Raw genomic sequence first — 19,821 nt, 5'->3', positions numbered from 1 at the left:
ATTATAGAGCACTTCACAGTGTGTGAGCTGCAGCTGATTCTCTGTTTCCTCCACTTGGTGGCAGCCATGTGCCGTGCGAGGCGTCGCTGTACAACCTGCCGCCTGTTATTACATCAGAAAACTTGAAGCAGAAAAGCCTAAGGGACACACATACATTAAGCAAATGGTAGCACAAGCAGCAAACTGTACTGTGCACGTCTGTGCCGCAGATCAGCCCTGCGTGTGGGGAGTTTCTGACTGAGGTGTTCACATTATGCAACAAATGATGCACAAATATAAGCAGGCCGAGTGACACGTTCAAGCAGCCGTTTTCCCCTCGTAAATCTGAATCTACCTTGTACAAACTCTGCCGGGAACATGTAACGGCCGTCTGTAGTCACCGCTCGCTCTGCAAAAACCAACAGTTACTCAAAGGGCTTTCCTCAGCGTCCACCAAATGTAGTGGGAGTGAGACAATCAGGATTCAAGCAGGTGTGTGCAAATGTAGAATATACAAAACAGCATCAGAAAGCATTCTGAAAAAATAGGAAGGGTTTAAATGTAATCCTTTCTGATGTCCAATTGTAAACTCCACCACTTCTCTCTGTCCCCAGCATTTCATTCACAGGTTTCATTCATGGTCAGAGATTAAATGAATCAAAATAACTTTGAGAATTATCAAAATAATTCATATCATTTTCTCTCTCTCGTTAGCTAAACGTTTTTGAGTCTTTCTTTTAAATGTCTTTTCAGAACTGCTCCCCGAAGACATTCAATTCACCAAAACGAGTTTTTATCAAACCTTGTGGTCAAAAGAAAGTTTTTGTGTGTATGAAATATTTGAAGCATTTTTCCCAGACAGTTTCCAAACAACTTGAGTTTCTTTAATGTAGATGTTTCTCTCTCTTTGACATCTACCTGGCACCCCTTCTCTTCCCCCCCAACATTTCCCTAGCAGGTTTCATTCATGGTCCGAGATGAAATGAATCAGCATTAATTATAGATTTAGTTCAGTTATTCCCCTCCTCCCCTTCATCCTCACCGTGGTCCACCAGGAAGCGTAGTTTCTGGATCACTGCCAGGTTCCCTGAGACTCTGTAGATGCCATCAGTGTCCAGTCCTGTCAAATTACGCAAATAGCTGGTTAGGTCACTGGCGTGAGGGTTCGTATCGAAACCAGAGTGACACATTTCTCCAGGCAGTCAGAGATTATATTATTGTTGTTGCTTCTGGACATCCATTATTTAGCCAGCCTGGGAAGTTTGTTGCCTAACTTCCCAAAAGTGTTTGGATAAAGTCAAGCAAAAGCAAGTTTCGACACATCTAAATATATATATTGCTGAGTTATATGATGACATGATTAATTTTCCACACTGGTGTGATGTTGTAGATCAGGTCAGGCAGTGTAAACAATTAATTATTAACATCCTCAATCCATATTTTCTATTCTTTCTTTCTATCAAAGTGGTCAAAAAATCTAGCCTAGATTTTGTATTGATCATTGGTCACATTAACTTCATTTTATTTCACTTTAGATTAAAATGTGTTGCCAGCGTTTTATAATCTCTGTAGGAGCTACAGTGACTCACATACTTGAGTCGACAAAAACATGAATCAACATCAGTTTTTTCTCCATAGAGAAAAAAAAAGACAAGTTGCAGCTTCTAAAATGTCTACATATTCAGATTTTCTTCGTGTTCAGTTGAGGTTAATGTTATACTGTAAAACACTGGGTAAATGCAAGAGGCATTTTCTGACATTCCGTCACATCCTTGAGTATAAATGTCCAAAAGTGCTCCTTGAAAATATTCTATTCATTATAACCAAGTTTTTAAAAACAATACTCAGAATAAAGTTGTTTTGGTGTGTATGAAATATTAATTTAAAAGTACTGTTTCCACACAGTTCCCAAACAACTCCATTGTCTCTAATTATATCTCTATCTTCGGTTGGCAGCTGTCAGAACTTTGTTTCTGTGCGTCTTTCATCTCTGTCAGGCAATCACAAAAATGTTAGTAAATGTTTGCTAAGTGATTTATGTCAAGGAGCTGAACAATAAGGTGCACAAATGCTTTTATGTGACTAGTGCTCAAAACAGAATAAAGGAGTGTTTCCTCTTGCGTCCCCCTCTAAGTTGAGCATCACATTAGCAGGGGCTGGCTGTGTGTTTGCAGTGTTTGTACCTCTCTTCTCCACAGCCTCAGTACAAAGCCTGACGAAGCGAGGGACGGTGCTCTTCTCTCTCTCACAGAGCATCTCCAGACGACAGCCAAACACCTGATCTGAAGGGTGATGGCAGACGGACACAAACACACATTGTATGTCTTTTCAAAAGTTACTTTTTTCTTTATGATGTAAGAGCTACAGGCTCAAGTTAATCTAAGGATAAATTCACTGTTCACTATGGAATAAAACCCCCATGTTCCCAGGAGCGATATAAGCTCACCTTTGATGATGCAATGCAGCTCACGTACTGTAGGCCTACTATGTACACAGTATACAGTAGGGCAGTGGTTCCCAAACGTTTTGTGCCCAAGGCACACCAAAGGACAAGTAAAAATCTCATGAGTAATATATTGTGCAAAATAGCCCTTATAACACGTGTTATCACTCATATCATGTAAAATATCTGTAAATGTGCATAATTATTTACTAATGCCAAATAAAATGTGACCAAGACAACTATATTACTCATGAAATATTTATTAACGAAATATTTCAGAAATGTATTTGAAACTTTATCAAATTAGGTTTCATCAAAGCAGCAACACACTCATTTAAACCAGACAGGTCACAAAATTAACATTTGAGCAATCAGCATTGAAACATGTGCTATTGTAAATATTTTTGCCGACTTACAAATTAGTGAGATACATGTGCCTGTCGGGGTGCGCAGAATTTTTTAATCCTTGGTGGCACTGAGGAGAGGGCCACTCGCAAGTCCTGTTCAACAGAGAGCCGTGAGTCCCGTGACCTCCTGTTGTTCTTCATGTAAATCAGAGTAGAGAACGCCAACTCCAGAGATGGGGTCGTTACTATTTTTAAATATATATTACATATTACTTTAAAAAAAGTAATACATTACACTACTTCGTTACTATCTACATAAAGTAACTCGTTACTTTACTCGCCGAGCACGTACGAACTTGCGCATGCCTGAGTGGCAATAACTTTCCTTACCAGCAGGCGGCGGTAGTGTGTATTTGTCATTCAAAGCAGGCAACAACCGGAAGACAGAGAAGAAGAACAGACGACGTGATATAAACAAACAACAAATAGCTGTGCGGTAGCTTCACCTTAGCATGTGTTATTTGCAGGTGTTTGTTGAGGTTTTACGTGGTGTTTCCAGCAGTGGATAACAGCTTCTGGCCTGGACACAGTTTGCACCTCACCGTCACAATACTGTCTATTCTTCGGACGAACTCAAAATAATGGGCATACCTCCACCCCTCGAAAGTTATCGCTGACTCAGCCATGTTTATGCAGCACTGCATGTGGAGATGTGGACGCGCAAGTCGCGCAGATTACGTATATATAAACCTACAAAGTACTGATATTATAGTAAATAAAAAAATATATTATTTATGTGTAGTTGTATATTGCAATAATAACGTATGGTTGTCACAAAATCCCACGGCACACCCGGACTTGCCTCACGGCACACCAGTGTGCCGCGGCACACCGTTTGGGAACCACTGCAGTAGTAGGGTGAAAAACCCCAGCATACGCAACACTTTACTTCAGAGTTTGGTACCAAACTGGTTTTAATGCCATATGATCAGACTTTGAAAAACTTGCTTGGTATAATCTGATTAAATCAATCAGTTTATTAGATGGGAGTAGGAGTAGTCATTATTTTATAAATGTACCGTCACTTCCATTCATTTAAGAGGCTTCTTCAGTTGTAATGACATGCAGGAAATCACATAACGCCTCCTGGTGGAAGAGGATGTTGTTGAGATTACATATCGTGTTGTCATTATGTCGAAGCTTTGTGTGATGTGTAGCTTTCAATCCTGAACTGTTACTTTTTTTAAATGATGAGAAGCTGCTGGCCTTGAGATCATTGGCTATATCTGGCGACAGTTTTGTTGGGTACCTTTGCTGCCCTGGATTATGGAGGACGGAACATGACTTAAGTATAAATAAATAAATGTATGAAGAAATACAGGAATAAATAAATTACGTACATAAATACAGGAATAAATAAATAAATACGTAAATAAATAAATAAATACAGGAATAAATAAATGACGAAATAAATACAGAAATAAATAAATGTTGAAATGAATACACAAATAAATAAATAAAAGAATAAATGCATAAATAAATATGGAAATAAATACATCAATGTATAAATAAATAAATGTCGAAAATAAAACAGAACACACGTTATTATTATATATCTTTCATTTATTTCTACATTTACGCGACATACATTTATTTATTTATGTATTTATGTGTCCGTATGCTAATGAGGTGGGCGGTCCTAACCTCAGTCTGAAGCAGGATTCGCCAATTGTTGGAGCCAGGCAGAAGCAATAGATTTGTGGCAAGTCACATCATGTCGAGCTGAGCCAAGTCCTCTATACATCGTTCCACACGAAACTGGACATAGTCTTTTGGTTCTCCGTTCTCTAAATGGTCCGCTAATGATCGTAAATGATCTCCAATGGCTCTTAAATCAATATCCATAAATAAACCTTACAACTGTGGATAAACCATGGATGTATAAAGATAAGGGCTAAACAGTAAAGCTCCTGCATTCGAATCAGCGCGGTTATCCAGGCGTTAGTAGTAGAGCCCTCTGCCAGAAATGATCACACACTCCTGTAACCAATCCTGCTTCAGACTGAGGTTAGGACCGCCCACCTCATTAGCATACGGACACATAAATACATAAATAAATAAATGTATGTTGCGTAAATGTAGAAATAAATGAAAGATATATAATAACGTGTGTTCTGTTTTATTTTCGACTTTTATTTATTTATTTATACATTGATGTATTTATTTCCATATTTATTTATGCATTTATTTATGCATTTATTCTTTTATTTATTTATTTGTGTATTCATTTCAACATTTATTTATTTCTGTATTTATTTCGTCATTTATTTATTCCTGTATTTATTTATTCCTGTATTTATTTATTTATTTACGTATTTATTTATTTATTCCTGTATTTCTTCATACATTTATTTATTTATACTTAAGTCATGTTCCGTCCTCCATACTGGATTTCCTCCTCTCTTTCTGTCCCCTTGCTATTGCTCCCTGTCACATAAACGCACAAATAAAATGCCAGAAAGAATACTTCACTGCACTACAAAAAATGATTTAAAATATTATCAGGAAACCCCAAAGAACTTAGAATATGGAGAAAAATAACCCACAAACCAGAACAAACCATAGCTAGTTTTGTTCTCCTATGGTTGATTGCACAATGTAAGTCATTTTGGATGAAAGCCTCTGCTGAATAAATGTAATGTTATAATAGTGTTGTAATCATCAGACAGGCAGAGTGAAATCATTTCATTTTGGAGAAGCTGTTACAGGCAAGAGGATTGCGATAGGTATTCACTCTGGGATATGGCATCATTGCAGAATGAGATTTCCAGCCAGCCAACTTTGATGCAGCTTAGTTAAGCAGCAAAACATGTTCAACTTCACAACAAAAGACCAGTGGAAAATGGATTTGTAAAAGTCTTGGTTTATTTAACGCTGTGTACTGAGTGCTGACTAAAGGATACTAGCATTACAAATAAAAAACGTATGAAATGTTACCTTTAATGAGGCCTTTCTCCTGCAGCGCCTGCAGAGGGGGTCTCTTTAGGATCAGCTTCTTCAGCCGGGTCTTCACTCTCTTCCTCTCCGTGTTCTCCAGGTTGGACGACGAGCGAGGGACTGCAAAGGTGGGAAAGGTGGAGGAGCAGGAAGAGAAGGAAGAAGAGGTCAGTGCGGGTCGATGAGGGGCAGGAGAGCAGATGAGAGGGGATGGTGGTGAGGATGAAGAGTGGGAGGGCCGGGTGGCGGCGAAGGTGAGACAGGACTGACGGGGGGATTATTTGCCATGGAGGCTGTGTGAAGATATAAGTGGGCTGGATGGAGGAAAGGATTGAGGAGAGGATGGAAGGATGTAAGAAGCCTGTGTGGAAGTTTAGAACAAAAAAAGTGATGATGATGGAATGAGAGTAAACTGAGGTGGAGTGAGTGGACTGTGTTATGTGGAGGAAGGAAGTCAGAGGGGGGGAGGGGGGGGGGGGACTTACGCGCGGTCCTCCTGTCGTCCTCGTCTCCACTCTGCTCCAGCATATCCACGCTGCCTGCCCGCCTCAGGGAGTACAGCAGCACATTGTCCAACGGGTTCTCACGGTCCTGGAAGGCAGGTAAAGTGAAATAGTGCTCGTTGGGTTAAATTACTCACATACAAAAAAGTAGACCACCTACAGTTTGAATCACATTTTTAAAGAGGCTCTCAGAAGTCCATTAAGCATTTTAAATATTTTAAAGGTTATTTTGAAGCGCTTAATTTAGATTGGCTTTTTTGAAAGCTAATTTGCTGGATTCTTGCTGTTGATAATTTGTTTCCTCATGGTTGATTGCACTTATTATAAATTGCTTTGGACACACCTATATTAAGGTAATAATAACATTTACACACAGACCTTAAAGGTCCCATGTCATGCTTTTCTGGTTATTACCCGTCCCCTTGTGTGTTATGAAGCTTTTTCTGCATGTAAACGGTCTGCAGAGTCACAAACCCTCAAAGTACACCCTGTAGCGAGTACAACTCTAACACAGAAAATACCTGTCTATGCTGCCCCAGAACGCCTCCTTGGAGATTTTTCTTTTTCTTCCTGAGTATGGTGACGTAACCATGCCCAGGTTCAAATGGACTAATCCGTGGAGCTCCTCACACACACACACACACACACACACACACACACACACACACACACACACACACACACACACACTCACTCACTCAGCCTTATCTTTTCTCAGCTGCGGCTCTGTGGATTTCTCCGCCTGAGACTCAGCCAGCTGTGAGTTTGTGTGTGTGCTCAGGCTGAGTTCAGGCTGAGTTTCGCGCTGTCTCGCAGACCCCACGCAGCAACCAGGAAACGACCCCAGTAACCCAGCTCACACTATCCACTCCTCGCGCAGCAGCGAGCCCCGCAACGTCCCGCCAACACGGCACCCAGACCCCACGCAGCATTCTCATCTGTTTGTCATTACTGGTGTCATTTTCTGGTTGCTAACAAACACCATTGTAACACATAAACACTGATGTTCTGCTGTAACGGTGGTAGACTCATCAGAACAGAGTGGGCAAGCTGACCAATCAGAGCACAGTGGGCTCATAGGGAGGGGGGGGGGGGGCAGGAGCTCCAACAAGGCATGTAGGACAGAGAGTGAATACACATACTATACAGAGATGCTGAATGAGAAACCAATGTGAGTTTGGAAAATTGCACAATATAAATCTATTCTAGTAGACCTCAACAATGGAATTATGATCAGGAGAAATGGCCATGACATGGGACCTTTAAAACCCATTAAAAATAAAGATAGCTGTCATCTGTCAGAAAAAAAACTAAATGATTTGTTTGTAGATGGAGGCTAATATTCTTAAAACTGATCTTAAAAAAAAATAGAGAAAAGAAGACAAAGAATAAGGAAGTTGTTAAGGATGTGTGTGCAGTCCTAACATTTATATACTAATGGTATGACACTATTATCCTTCAAAGGAAAACAATTTTACCACTAATAGAGAAGTGACACAATAAAAGGTTATCTCTGTGTGTGTGTGTGTGTGTGTGTGTGTGTGTGTGTGTGTGTGTGTGTGTGTGTGTGTGTGTGTGTGTGTGTGTGTGTGTGTGTGTGTGTGTGTGTGTGTGTGTGTGTGTGTGTGTGTGTGTGTCTCACCAGCCTGTCGATGACGCTCTGGATGGTTTTGTACCACTCTATGATCAGTGAATCTGTCTCTGACTGCAGCAGGAACTCATTGCCCGTCACTGTCCTCAGCTACAACACACATACACACATTTACAATGTATTAATGTATGACACAATATCCATACAGCTCCCCAACGATGATTTAAAATATACATATATATTTATTTGTTTACACTTTTTATCCAACGAGTTAGTCAGCTGTCATGTGTCTATTGTCTTGATTTCAAAGATAGTTCAAGACGTACACGCCACAATTAACTGGAAAATGTATTATTACAGCTTCCTCTTCTTTACTGAGGCTAAATGCAAAGTAAAAAACTCCCCACTCTCACTTCCTCTGCTGATAAGGACCCCCTGCTGACAGAAATATGACTTTATGTTTTACTACTTGCTCACACTGTCCTCACTTTATATCAGGCCACAGCAACAATTGGGTTTACAGTTATTTGATAAAAACAGATGAATTACACATGAGAGTCTCTTACAGAAAGTTTGAGGGAAGATCAAATTATATCTGGAGATCTTTTCACTGAATTTCCTGAAAATTAATCCACTTCTTTTTTTACCTTGAAGACATTCTTCTTGCTGGACAAGTTGTTGGCCCAGTGCAGCTGTGCTCCTCTCAAATCCACACTGCTTTCAGGGCGACTGTTTCCTGGTTTCTGTTGATCAATTTACAGGCACACACAAACACAAAACATGTTTTCTTCTATTAGTTGGTCAGATTGACTCACACATGTTTCTAAAAATTGAGTTTGGGTGTTTTCTTCTCCTGCACGGGAGGCTGTGGCTCAGTGGATAGTGTGCTGGACTTCGAATCAAGGGGTAGCAAGTTTGAGTCCCACTGCAGTCAGCATGTGGTTGTGTCCCAGGGCAAGACACTTCACCCCAAATTGCTCCTGTGGGGATTGCCCACAGTACTGAATGTATGCAAGTCGCTTTGGATAAAAGCGTCTAACAAATGACATGTAATGTAATGTAATGCACAGAACTCTAACATTAAGAGAAACTTTCGAACTCAACACCTGCAACAGATATGTTTGACCTGTTTTGTGAACACAGGACTGAATGTGTGTCATTTCACAGCAAGGAGCCATGAATGAAAACAGATTCATAGAACACAAGCAACACAGTGCTCTTTTTTTGGGTTTGTCAAAAGCTACCGACTTCAAATGTTTAAATCTAAAATGACAATTTGTGCAATAAGTCACAACACTTGGCTAAGGATTGTTAAATAAAGAAATTAGCTTCATGGAATGATTTTTCACCCACGTTACTTTTAATATACTGGGAAATAAACGTGAATTGATTGTTTATACAATGAAATGTGTACAAAAAAAACAACCCTAAACCTTGGATAAAAGCTTGAGACACACAGTTTATCTGAGCTCTTACCCAGCTGGAAGGGGTCTGTGATTTAGGATCTTTGAAGAAAACCAAGCTGTTCCCGACCAACACAACCCAGGAGGGGCTCCAATTTTTCCTGCAACACAAATACCCCAATAATACTCATCTGATCAGCGCAGCAACTTATACTTGCCTTCATTTATTTAATCATTATTCATACAAATAGATGCAACCTTTTTTGTCTTCAATGGGAGCAGGCTCACCTCAGTTTCCGGCCTCCTTCTGCAATCTTCGTCTTGTTTAGGAGGCCAGCTTTCTCCAACTCCTGATGACACATTGAAAGAGCTTGAAGCTGTGACCTTTTTACCTGTGCTGGATTATGGTGATTTTACCTGTGCTGGACTATGGTGATTTGTTATATATGAATGCACCTGCCAATTACCTGAGCAAGTTAGATGCTGCGTATCACAGTGCACTGAGATTTTTGACAAATTGTAAAGCACTTACGCATCACTGTACCCTGTATACCAAGGCGGTTTTGCCATCACTTACTGTACGGAGGCTCAGTCACTGGTACTTTTTCATTTACAAAGCCATGTTGGATAAACTACCACCTTATATCTGCTCCCTGATCTCTCGGCGAATTGAAAGTACTTATTGCCTGAGATCGCATGCTGTGGTTTTATTAAATGTGCCAAGTGCTAGGACTGTCTTAGGGAAGAAAGCTTTTAGATATGCAGCTCCACTAACATGGAACAGTCTGCAAAAAGAATGGAAGATTACCAAGCTAGTACCACTACATGTTTTTAAAGCTCGGTTGGATACTACAAAATCAGATGCTGTTGGTACCTGTACATGTGGTTAAATATGTAAATTGTAATCCCTGTACATTTTACTGTATGATGTCCTTTTGTTGTTCTGTTGTTTATGTTTTTATGTCTTCTTGTGGAACCTACTGCTGCAGGTCTCCCTTGAAAAAGAGATCATTGATCTCAATGGGATTTTACCTGGATAAATAAAGGTTTTGAAGCACAAGAGCTAAACTCAAGCAGTGTTATTCATAACGTCACACTAATGTCATCTCTCACGGCAGGCAAACAAATTGGTTTGATTAATAAAAGGTAACGGTAAAGTACAGCAGAGGGCTTTTCCTCTGTGTGATACACACAGAGGAAAGAGAGCATCCTGAGAAAACCCATTTAACTTGAATGTTGCATCATTCAAAAAAATAGCAGGAGGGGAGCTGCTGAATCTCCCACTGCGCTATGGCCCCGTTTAAGTTCTAAGAGAAAGGTAATCATACCAACTATCTATTCATATGGAGTACAGTATATGGAGGCAGTGAATAACAAACTGAGGAAAGAATTTGCCTTTTAAAGAGAAAACTAAAGAAGAGAGAATTGAAAAATCGAAATTTGTTTTGCCAGATACAATTCAGGATAAATAGACCTAAGATATAAATGTTTTCTATTTATTTCAAAAATATTTTTCAAAATGAAATACCTGCAAATAAAACCAAAACCATTTGCTTTACTATTTTTCTCCAAGGGATACTTGGGATGTGTGTTTTTAATGCTAATAGTGAGTTGCCCTTTAATCTCTGACTCGACACAACAGATGAAAATATTCCGATGACAATATGTATACCACAATTCTCTTGGCCTATCAGCATTTCAGGAGAAATACGCTTCTGTCAGGACTGAATTTACAAAATCTGTGTTTGATGAAACAGAACTGGTGAGAAAATGTCAATGATTTAGCTTTTTCACAAAGTCCTAGAACTTCAGTAGAAAGCCAGAGCTACCTGAGCCTGATGGTCACTGCCTTGTTTTTGCAGCTGTGTTTTTACTGCCAAGATAATTAACAAAAGGCTGATTGTATTATGTGTTTGTTCTACTCAGAATTACTGTGAGGAGAGTTTGCAGAAAAGGGGTAGGTTCAAAGTTGAGGATAACAGGTGCTTAAGAGGTATTGTTTGCCCAAAGCCGTCTTTTGCTAAGTATTAACAAAAATATTTATTTTTTTCTCACCGGTGTGCCGCCATCGCTGTCTGGAGAGCTCTCAGGAGACGGAGGCTCCACGATGATGTTGGTCACATTACAGGAGTAATCTCTGCACTGATGGATCAGCTGAAAAACAGGAAGTAGGCATCATCAGCTGCTACAATCCTCTACATGTGTATATGTCCAGTGTTTTGTGTGAAATTGATAAACATCTGCATTTCCCTCTGCATGTCTGTGAATACTGAACACCAAATGTATGACTTTGTTTGTATGTGCTCTAAAGGCGAGTACCTTGCCGTTCTCAGGCAGGATCATAGATTGGGAGTGGTTGAGCTGCGGCTTGGCATCATGCAGGGCGGCAGAGATATGGCACTGGGCATCAGTGAACGACATGGTGCTCAGGGTGTCAGAGGAGACGGCGCGCTGCATGCTCTTCACAGGGGTTAAAGGTAGGGGGCACATTTTTGGGTTGAGGGGAACAAGGGAAAGGGTAATCACTAAGTTATTGTGCGTGAATGGAAAATTAAATACAATATGCTGCTACTGATGTATGTGGATCTTGTGAGAGCTGATATACGTGTTTGCTTTCTTTGGAATGACTTCACTGAGACTATGGAATAAACTTTTTTTTGTTATTATATTTGTTGCATATTTAAGTATTTAGATTGTTTTGCCGAAAGTAACCAATTAAAATCACAAACAAGCAACAGTAAGGAGCAACAAAAAGGTTAGGGCTTTTTCCCAAATTAAGCATGCAGTTCATGCAAACAAGCATTCAAAACCTAATCATATCTGCAATGAAGAAGAACAATACTAGTTTCCCCTAGTGTAGCAGTATAGAGTAAAATAGTATTGAAACCGCAAACAGCAATCTTTTCTAACTGCTGATGTTTATTCCCATCTACTGTTCCAACTTTTCAGGTCATGTTATACATAAAAGGAGGACCTTTTCCCACTGGCTGGACTTTTTACTCATTAATACATTTTCAGTTTCAGTGGATGTACAGTATTTCTCTATTCAGCTCTGTTTTTCTGACTAATGGACTGGAAAGTTCTGAATAAGATTAGAAAGTGCCACAGTCTGACACAGATCATTCTTGCGTGGGCTTAAATGTCACCCCACCTCAAACTGCCTCCACATCTGTACTTAAACAGGTTAACTTATCTCGCTCTGCACTCAGTTCTCTCAGGAGGTATCATACATTGGCAAACATTATGAAACCTTGTGCCATGTCGGATCAATCCTGAATAAATCTGCAAGTATTAAAAAAATCCTCTTTGGGGGATGAAACAATGCATAAACCTTACTTCATTCAAGTACGACCTGAAGCATTCCTGCCCTCTGAGACTTATGAGAGAATTTCCTGAGCACTTTACAAACTGGCAAATGAGGACAAACTGCAGCTTCCTAGAGAAGTTGGAATTAGTTTCTTCACTTCCCCAGAGGAGCAGGCGCATGTACAGAATGTACATCTTTACTCTACACACAAAATACGTATGCCAATAATTCCACACGTGTACAGATACAGGTGATCGTGATTGCTCACATGCAAAAATTCCCACAACTTCAACTCTTCATTCAGCAGCAGCAGCCAAATGTAAGTACCTTTCCCAATCCCTGTAACCTAGTTTCAACAATCAGACTTAATATCCCTACTAATGTTTGCCATCTTTTCATGCAAGGAGGATTAGCACTAAGAGCCAAATCTGCTCCTTTGCTAAGAACAGGCAGTTAAAAGGGCTTTATAACCAAGTGCACCCACACCCCTCTGTGATGCAACATGTTGCAGTAAGAACTGCTTGGGTAACAGCCTTTCATTTCACACCATGAGTTGCTATTTTCCCACCTTAATATGCATAAATGCTGAACTGTGAGAATGTAAAAAGCATAGCTGGCATTACTTGAATGTATTCTACAGCGATACAGTGGATATGTAGTTTTTGCAAATCTAACAACTCGACGACTTCATTGATTTTCATGAGGAAAATACCCTCCATCATCAAAAGCCCTTTAAGCACTTATAAAACACTTAGGATTACCCTCCCAGTCAGGCATGCAACACAAGTAACAAGGAAAGAGTTTTCAGATTTTAAAAGAAGAAGAATAGGAAGTCTTAGTAATCTATAGATACTTATGTACAGACATATATTTAATGATTCTGCTGGTGCTGTGCAAACATGTAGCAGGATTCTTTCTTGACATACTGTAAGGTACCAGAGCTGTGTGGTGTCCCGTTTTGTTAAGCAAATGCATCCAGTACTGTAGGGAGAATATATTAAACTGATAATAAGGTTTATGTTTTACTTTTTGATGGTTGATTTTTACAAGATGAAACCCAAGGTGAAATGCATTAGCCCTCTGGCATTAAAAGAGAGCGGCAGGAAGAGACTTGTTTCACCTGTTTCATCTGCCAGCCACCGTCAGCATTCCTCTGGTGGCTCCCGTAGAGGAAATCAGGTGACAGCTAGAAGGAATGACAAAACAAAGAGACAGAAAGACAAAGACAGGAAACACAAGTGATCAGTAATTATTTATATTTAATTTAATTTGAAGCACAACTTGGACTTCTGTTTATTTTACTGGCACCAATAATTAATTTCAGGCTTTTGTGTCTACATTTGACGACATTAGTGCAACAAAGATTTGATCAAAAATGGCACCATTTTAATATTTATTAATAATAATAAAAACTAAAATGGCACCATTTTAATATTTATTAATAATAATAAAAACTATTTTTTTTTTAAAAAGAACATATATATGTATGTATATACTGTATATAAAAATAAATAAATAATAATACGTTTTTTATATATGTTGAACCTCTTTTTAAAAACAGGATGTTGAAAAATGTTGTCAGTCAAGATAAGTCATGAAGACCAGGCTGACAGACCAACACAGAAACTACACCTCAGCGCCCCTCACATCCTGCCAGATAAAATTGCTGTTTTACACATCACCACAGAACAGAGGTACACACACAAAGTCACGCACCCACTCGTGCCAGAATACAACTGAAGTTAAGGAGAAGCCGCCGCTGCCGTTGCTCAGTGAGACTGAAACACACGTTGCGTTTTACTTGTTTGACTCAGGCATGCTGGTTTTTCGTTAGTGAACTTGATCCCACGCTTCCACATTAATAGCTTGTTATAAGAAAAGTCAAAATCATAAGCAAAATCTCTGACATTGTAAATTCAAGTGAGTGAATTATTAGCTTAAACACCACATTAAATATATTCAGATCAAATTAAAAAGCTATATTTAACATGTGATGCAAAAAACTCAACACAAATAATGACTAAACAACAGCACAACTAAGTAAAACAGTTGGTTTAAGAAAAGAATATGAACTTACAGCCGATGTGCTCATTATGAACGAACAACAGTTTTACAATCCAGGCCAATTCGTGTTTCTGAGAGCTGTTTTTCCTGTCGAGTTTGAGTCCTCACTCGCTGTTGTTAAATGTCATGACACATTTTCGTCAGTGTCAAAGTGTCAAAAACATTCATCTGTCCCTCCTGTCTCACCGTGCGTCTACTTCCCCATTCTAGAGGGAAGCTCGCTTTATCAGCCGGTACAATCACTCTCATGTTGCACAGCTCAGAATAAACACAGCAGAACATTGCAACACTAACCACTGTCCAACTGCTTTTGTTTGTGAGTTCATAGAATACAATGGGAATGCTTTACTTCATTAAAAGTACTATAACATTGACATAGTCCTTTAAAAGTTAAGATTGCCCTTTGTTGTTACACTTTGGTATTGTGCAACAAATGTACCAAACATAAAAGCACTCACATTAAATAATAACACTTTCTATGCGTTTGGATGATAATTACTGGAATGTGTGGAAAGATTAAAGAATATTATGATCATTTAAGACTAATACAAATTCTGATTTGGTAAAAAAAAAAAGAAGTTTTTATGAGGACATTCAAATCCAAACAAATTGGTGTGAGGATAATTGTAAGTATTCATTGTTATAATAACCAACAAACTACTAGCAACGGCTACACAAGACACACCTCCAACCAACATGACTTGTTGTTCACACGTTAATAACGCCTGCTGAGGGTGTGAAAACTTTGAGCAGGAAAGTTCAAATGGACTACTAAAATGTATTAGTTAGAAACCTCGAGCTTCTGCCATTCCAGATAGCAGAACTCAACCAATTCTACTCAAATAAAACATCTATTATTCAGAATTATTATGCATTGTATGAAAAGTTATTGTGACAATATTTCTTTTATATAATGAAATTAGACTTAAATAATTCTACAAATAAAAAAAACGTACCTACAACCTGATTAGTGGTGTTGATGAAGAGGTATTTTAACCTACCTAACTTACATACAGAGAATGAACAGAATAACAGCAAATCCTCACTTTTGAGGAGCTATAACCTGAATATACTTGTTTTGCTTTAAAATGAACTTAAATAATTGTTCTGATGATTGACGTTAACAATTATTGTCTAATAATTTAATCTCTACGTTTAAATAAAAATACAAATTATGTTGAGTATTACAAATAAAAAGTAAAATACATTTCTATATACTGTAAGCATGGTAGCTGAGCTTTAAAAGAACAGGAAGAGGTCAACATGGTAAGGGTTAATACATTTATTTTTAAATCAAATCTCAACTATGCGTCACTCAGATTGATCACCGTTGTGTGCTATGCAGTATGCATTATATATCATCGGTGGAGTTCCTGTTTAATACATGTACCACAGAATAAAAAGTGACACATATAGGTCAACAGAAAGCATCTCCAACGGACTTGATAGGGGAATCTCTGCTTTGATCATGTGGGTATTTTTTTGATGAGCAACATTACATTTGAAACACTGACGCAACATTGAGGCAACGCAACCTTGAGATGCAAAATGCTTATCTCTGACAATCTGGATCACGCAGCTTGCGTCGTCTTACTATGAAGATGTCGTCATTGATCCAGGTTAATTAAAGTCACCCATGGCTGTTGCATTATTTCCCAAAACAATTAGAGACACCATTGTAAAACCAAGTTTGTGACAAAAAAGAAGGGTGAAATAAATGAAACAGTGAGAATCCGACTGTGACGGCATTGCGGGGTCAGGGAGGGGTTTAAAGCTGATGAGGAGTTTCATTGAGTGGTTTAAATTTAGCAATGTTTGTAACGTTTCGGATTTAAAAAAGAATCCTGTTTCCTCTGTGGCCTAATGGCTTCTGAATCAGATCAAAGGGCAATACTTTGTGGCTCCCATCAGGGATTAGCCCAACAAAAACACTATTTCAGAGCAAGTATGTACGTCAGGGGTAGATAATATGGGGTCATTCATTGATGGAGTGACTAGAAAGATGTCATTATTTTTTTATTTGTCCCTGTTCTGTATTTCTCCCTCCTTTAATCTCAAACACAAATCAGGTATTTTGCACAATGTGCGCTATGGGTACATCAATTAAAATGTATACAAATATCCTGGTACTGGGTATTTGTCTCACTTTGGTTTGTTCTGTCTGTTATATTCTACAGTGGCCACAGCTTCATAGAAACCATTATATAAAACTGAGCTATACATCAGGATTATAAAAGCCTCCTGACACTTCTGAAGAACCAAAAATAATGGGTAAAAAACATAAAACTAAACCAACCAACTTGGACTAATCCCCGACTTGGCACACATTTCTCACCAACTCACAGTACAGACTTCCTTGTGGAAAGGATCATTGAATAAAAGCTGAAGTACAATGCTAAATATGTGGGCAGATTTCCATATATTTGAACACTTGAATTAGCAATTGCATTAATTAATTATGAAATGAATAATCTGAGCCTTTTAAAACAACACAGGTGATTCAAAGTGCTCGATAGCACAGAGGTAAAGCACGAAAGATAGAACAAGGTAACCAGACAACATTCCTAAGTCAAGAAAATACTTTGGTTGGGTGTGCACTTGTTGCTTCCTGTGCTTGGTTACAGGTGAGCGCGGAGGTATCAGCCAGAGTAACAGAGCAAGGGTTTTCCCCTTTAAGTCATGTGTTGTCACTCTGCAAGTCATTTCATTTTGTCACTACACACACACAACAAACCTTATTCTTATTTCATCATCCCAAAACTTATAATGCTTTAAGCAGCATGGAAGATGTTCCAATTATCAGTTCAGGTGATGTAATTCCACGTTCATACAAATTGCCTAATTGTCATGAGGGAGGCTGAACTTGATCACTTGTTAGGAATTACAGCAGTCTTACCCTGTGCACTGTTCCATTACCAGCTCCAGGAAGTGGAAGGGATAGATGGCTGGTTTCTCTGGGTAACGTCTGAGGTTGTTCTGAACAGCCCTGCCACAGAAAGGAAATACAAAACAACAATTAGTAAAAAAAGAATGTATCTAATTACACCATATTTTTTAACACTAATGCACCTTTTTGCGGAAACTAAGACAGAAATATCCAAATCACTCTCAGAATCTTCTGTAAAATGTGCAGATACAGGCGGCAGCCAGAGAACTAAGCTTAGCACAAAGATTGAAAAACAAAGGGGAAACAACTAGCCTAGCCCTTTCTGCTAACAAAACCGGGGTCCCTGTTGGTTGTCTAACAACTGCTGAAAAAACCCTGTAAGACAGTGAATTGTCCTTTTTACACTTTTACAGTTATTTTATGGATTTAAACAAAGAAGATGTAAGATATGTTAATAAATGAGCGTTAGCTTTAAACAGAGCCAGTTTTGCTAAACTAATCTTCCAGGCTGAAGTCGTACATTAAACGGACAGCTAGTGGCATCAATCTTTCTTTCTAACTCTCAGCAAGAAGCCAAATAAGCATATCACCAAATAATTTAGTGAGGAGGTCAATGTGACTCATTTCAAAGAGACAATATAAACAGTGGCTGCCAATCAAACTCATATATGAGTCTCCCCAGTGTGCTTCAGACTTCCAGCTGTGGAAAACAATCATGTGATCACTGTGTGTGTAACGCTATCTGCATCACCTCACGTTGAAGTAGAGAGAAAATATGCGAGCCAGGGTTTTCCTTTAGGTTGTATGAAGTTCTTTGGCTGAAAGGTCTCTTTTAGTGCTGATACAGTCATGTACAACTATGTGAGCATATCAATGAGCAGACTCTTTTATTCTAAAGCCTGACCTTTTTCTATCCTCTCCTTTGAGTAAAGAAGCTTTCATCAAGCTCTCAAAATGCACACCGTTTCAAATTTAAAGCGATTTTAGCAAAAGACAAAAAAAAACATGGATTAAGGAGGAGTAATAAACTGTGAATGAACACCTGCCGTGTTGGGCACTTTACCTTGCCGGTGGTGCCTCCACGGGCCCGGCGGGGGGGCTTCCAGGACCTTTCCCTGGTGATGGTGTTGATGTAGTAGTATCTCCCTGTGGGCTGGTCTGAGTACTGCTCCCACAGGTCTAGGATCTGAAGGGGCTGCTCACCTGGGGCAGGGGTAGGGGGCTCCGCTACCGACAGACGTTTCTCTGGCTGATTGTCAGAGTAAAGAGGAGAGTCCTTCCAGGACAGCTGGGAGATGTAGGACTCTGTTGGGACCTTATGGGCAGAAACAGTAAAGAGGGAAAAGAGGAATAAAGAAAGGAACGTTTGTTGTATGATATATTTGTTGTATTAATACATGACACAAGCAAAAGCTTCATTTTGTCAGAATAAGTTAATACTTTTTTAAAACAGCCAGGCTCTCAAGATACCTGAACAAGGGTAAATTGTACATTTGTTGGTGCGCAAAAAATAAACTTCATTGCCAAGTGTTAATTGTAATAGGGACTTTGTCTCCAAATGAAATCTGTGACTGTGTTTATTTCTGCACAAAATAAGCTTTATGGGACAATATGCTATATCTATAGAAAGCACAGTCACAGTCAGTTGTATGCTGCAGATACTATATATACACAGTCAAATAAATGTGCGTGGAAGTCGGAAACAGTACCAAAGGAGTGGCAGACCGGGGTGGTGGTTCCTCTTTTTAAAAAGGGGGATCAGAGGGTGTGTGCCAATTACAGAGGCATCACACTACTCAGCCTCCCCGGGAAAGTTTACTCTAAGGTACTCGAAAGGAGGGTCAGGCCGATTGTCGAACCTCAGATTGAGGAGGAACAATGCGGATTCCGTCCTGGTCGTGGAACGACGGATCAGCTTTTTACTCTCGCAAGGATCCTGGAGGGGGCCTGGGAGTATGCTTATCCGGTCTACATGTGTTTTGTAGACTTGGAGAAGGCGTATGACCGAGTTCCCAGGGAGTTACTGTGGGAGGTGCTGCGGGAGTATGGGGTGAGGGGGGTCTCTACGCAGGGCCATCCAATCTCTGTACTCCCAAAGCGAGAGCTGTGTCCGGGTCCTCGGCAGTAAGTCGGACCCATTTCCGGTGAGGGTTGGCCTCCGCCAGGGCTGCGCTTTGTCACCAATCCTGTTTGTAATATACATGGATCGGATTTCGAGGCGTCGTCGTGGGGGAGGGGGTCTGCAGTTCGGTGGACTAAGGATTGCACCACTGCTTTTTGCAGATGATGTGGTTCTAATG

General features: G+C 39.5%; 1 protein-coding gene across 5 annotated transcripts in view; it reads right to left on the bottom strand.

Annotated features, from left to right (window-relative positions):
- The window catches only part of arhgap9 (Rho GTPase activating protein 9), a 43,348-nt gene that overhangs the window by 5,472 nt on the left and 18,055 nt on the right, over positions 1-19,821 (bottom strand). For 3 of the 5 annotated variants that reach the window (XM_034198249.1, XM_034198251.1, XM_034198250.1), the window contains 14 exons: positions 18,585-18,836; positions 17,531-17,620; positions 13,691-13,756; positions 11,583-11,723; positions 11,319-11,417; positions 9,552-9,613; positions 9,337-9,424; positions 8,508-8,603; positions 7,912-8,010; positions 6,252-6,357; positions 5,767-5,886; positions 2,163-2,261; positions 1,022-1,099; positions 335-388 (listed from right to left, as the gene is read on the bottom strand). In XM_034198249.1, the coding sequence (XP_034054140.1) occupies positions 335-388; positions 1,022-1,099; positions 2,163-2,261; positions 5,767-5,886; positions 6,252-6,357; positions 7,912-8,010; positions 8,508-8,603; positions 9,337-9,424; positions 9,552-9,613; positions 11,319-11,417; positions 11,583-11,723; positions 13,691-13,756; positions 17,531-17,620; positions 18,585-18,836 (1,450 nt within the window). The remainder of the gene's footprint in view (positions 1-334; positions 389-1,021; positions 1,100-2,162; positions 2,262-5,766; positions 5,887-6,251; positions 6,358-7,911; positions 8,011-8,507; positions 8,604-9,336; positions 9,425-9,551; positions 9,614-11,318; positions 11,418-11,582; positions 11,724-13,690; positions 13,757-17,530; positions 17,621-18,584; positions 18,837-19,821) is intronic. The other 2 variants (XM_034198253.1, XM_034198252.1) reach the window with 2 other exon arrangements.

The sequence above is a fragment of the Gymnodraco acuticeps genome, unplaced genomic scaffold, assembly GCF_902827175.1.
Source record: "Gymnodraco acuticeps unplaced genomic scaffold, fGymAcu1.1, whole genome shotgun sequence".
Taxonomy (NCBI): Eukaryota; Metazoa; Chordata; class Actinopteri; order Perciformes; family Bathydraconidae; genus Gymnodraco; species Gymnodraco acuticeps.
The sequence above is the reverse complement of the archived record's forward strand: the minus strand, read 5'-3'. Positions and strand labels throughout refer to the sequence as shown.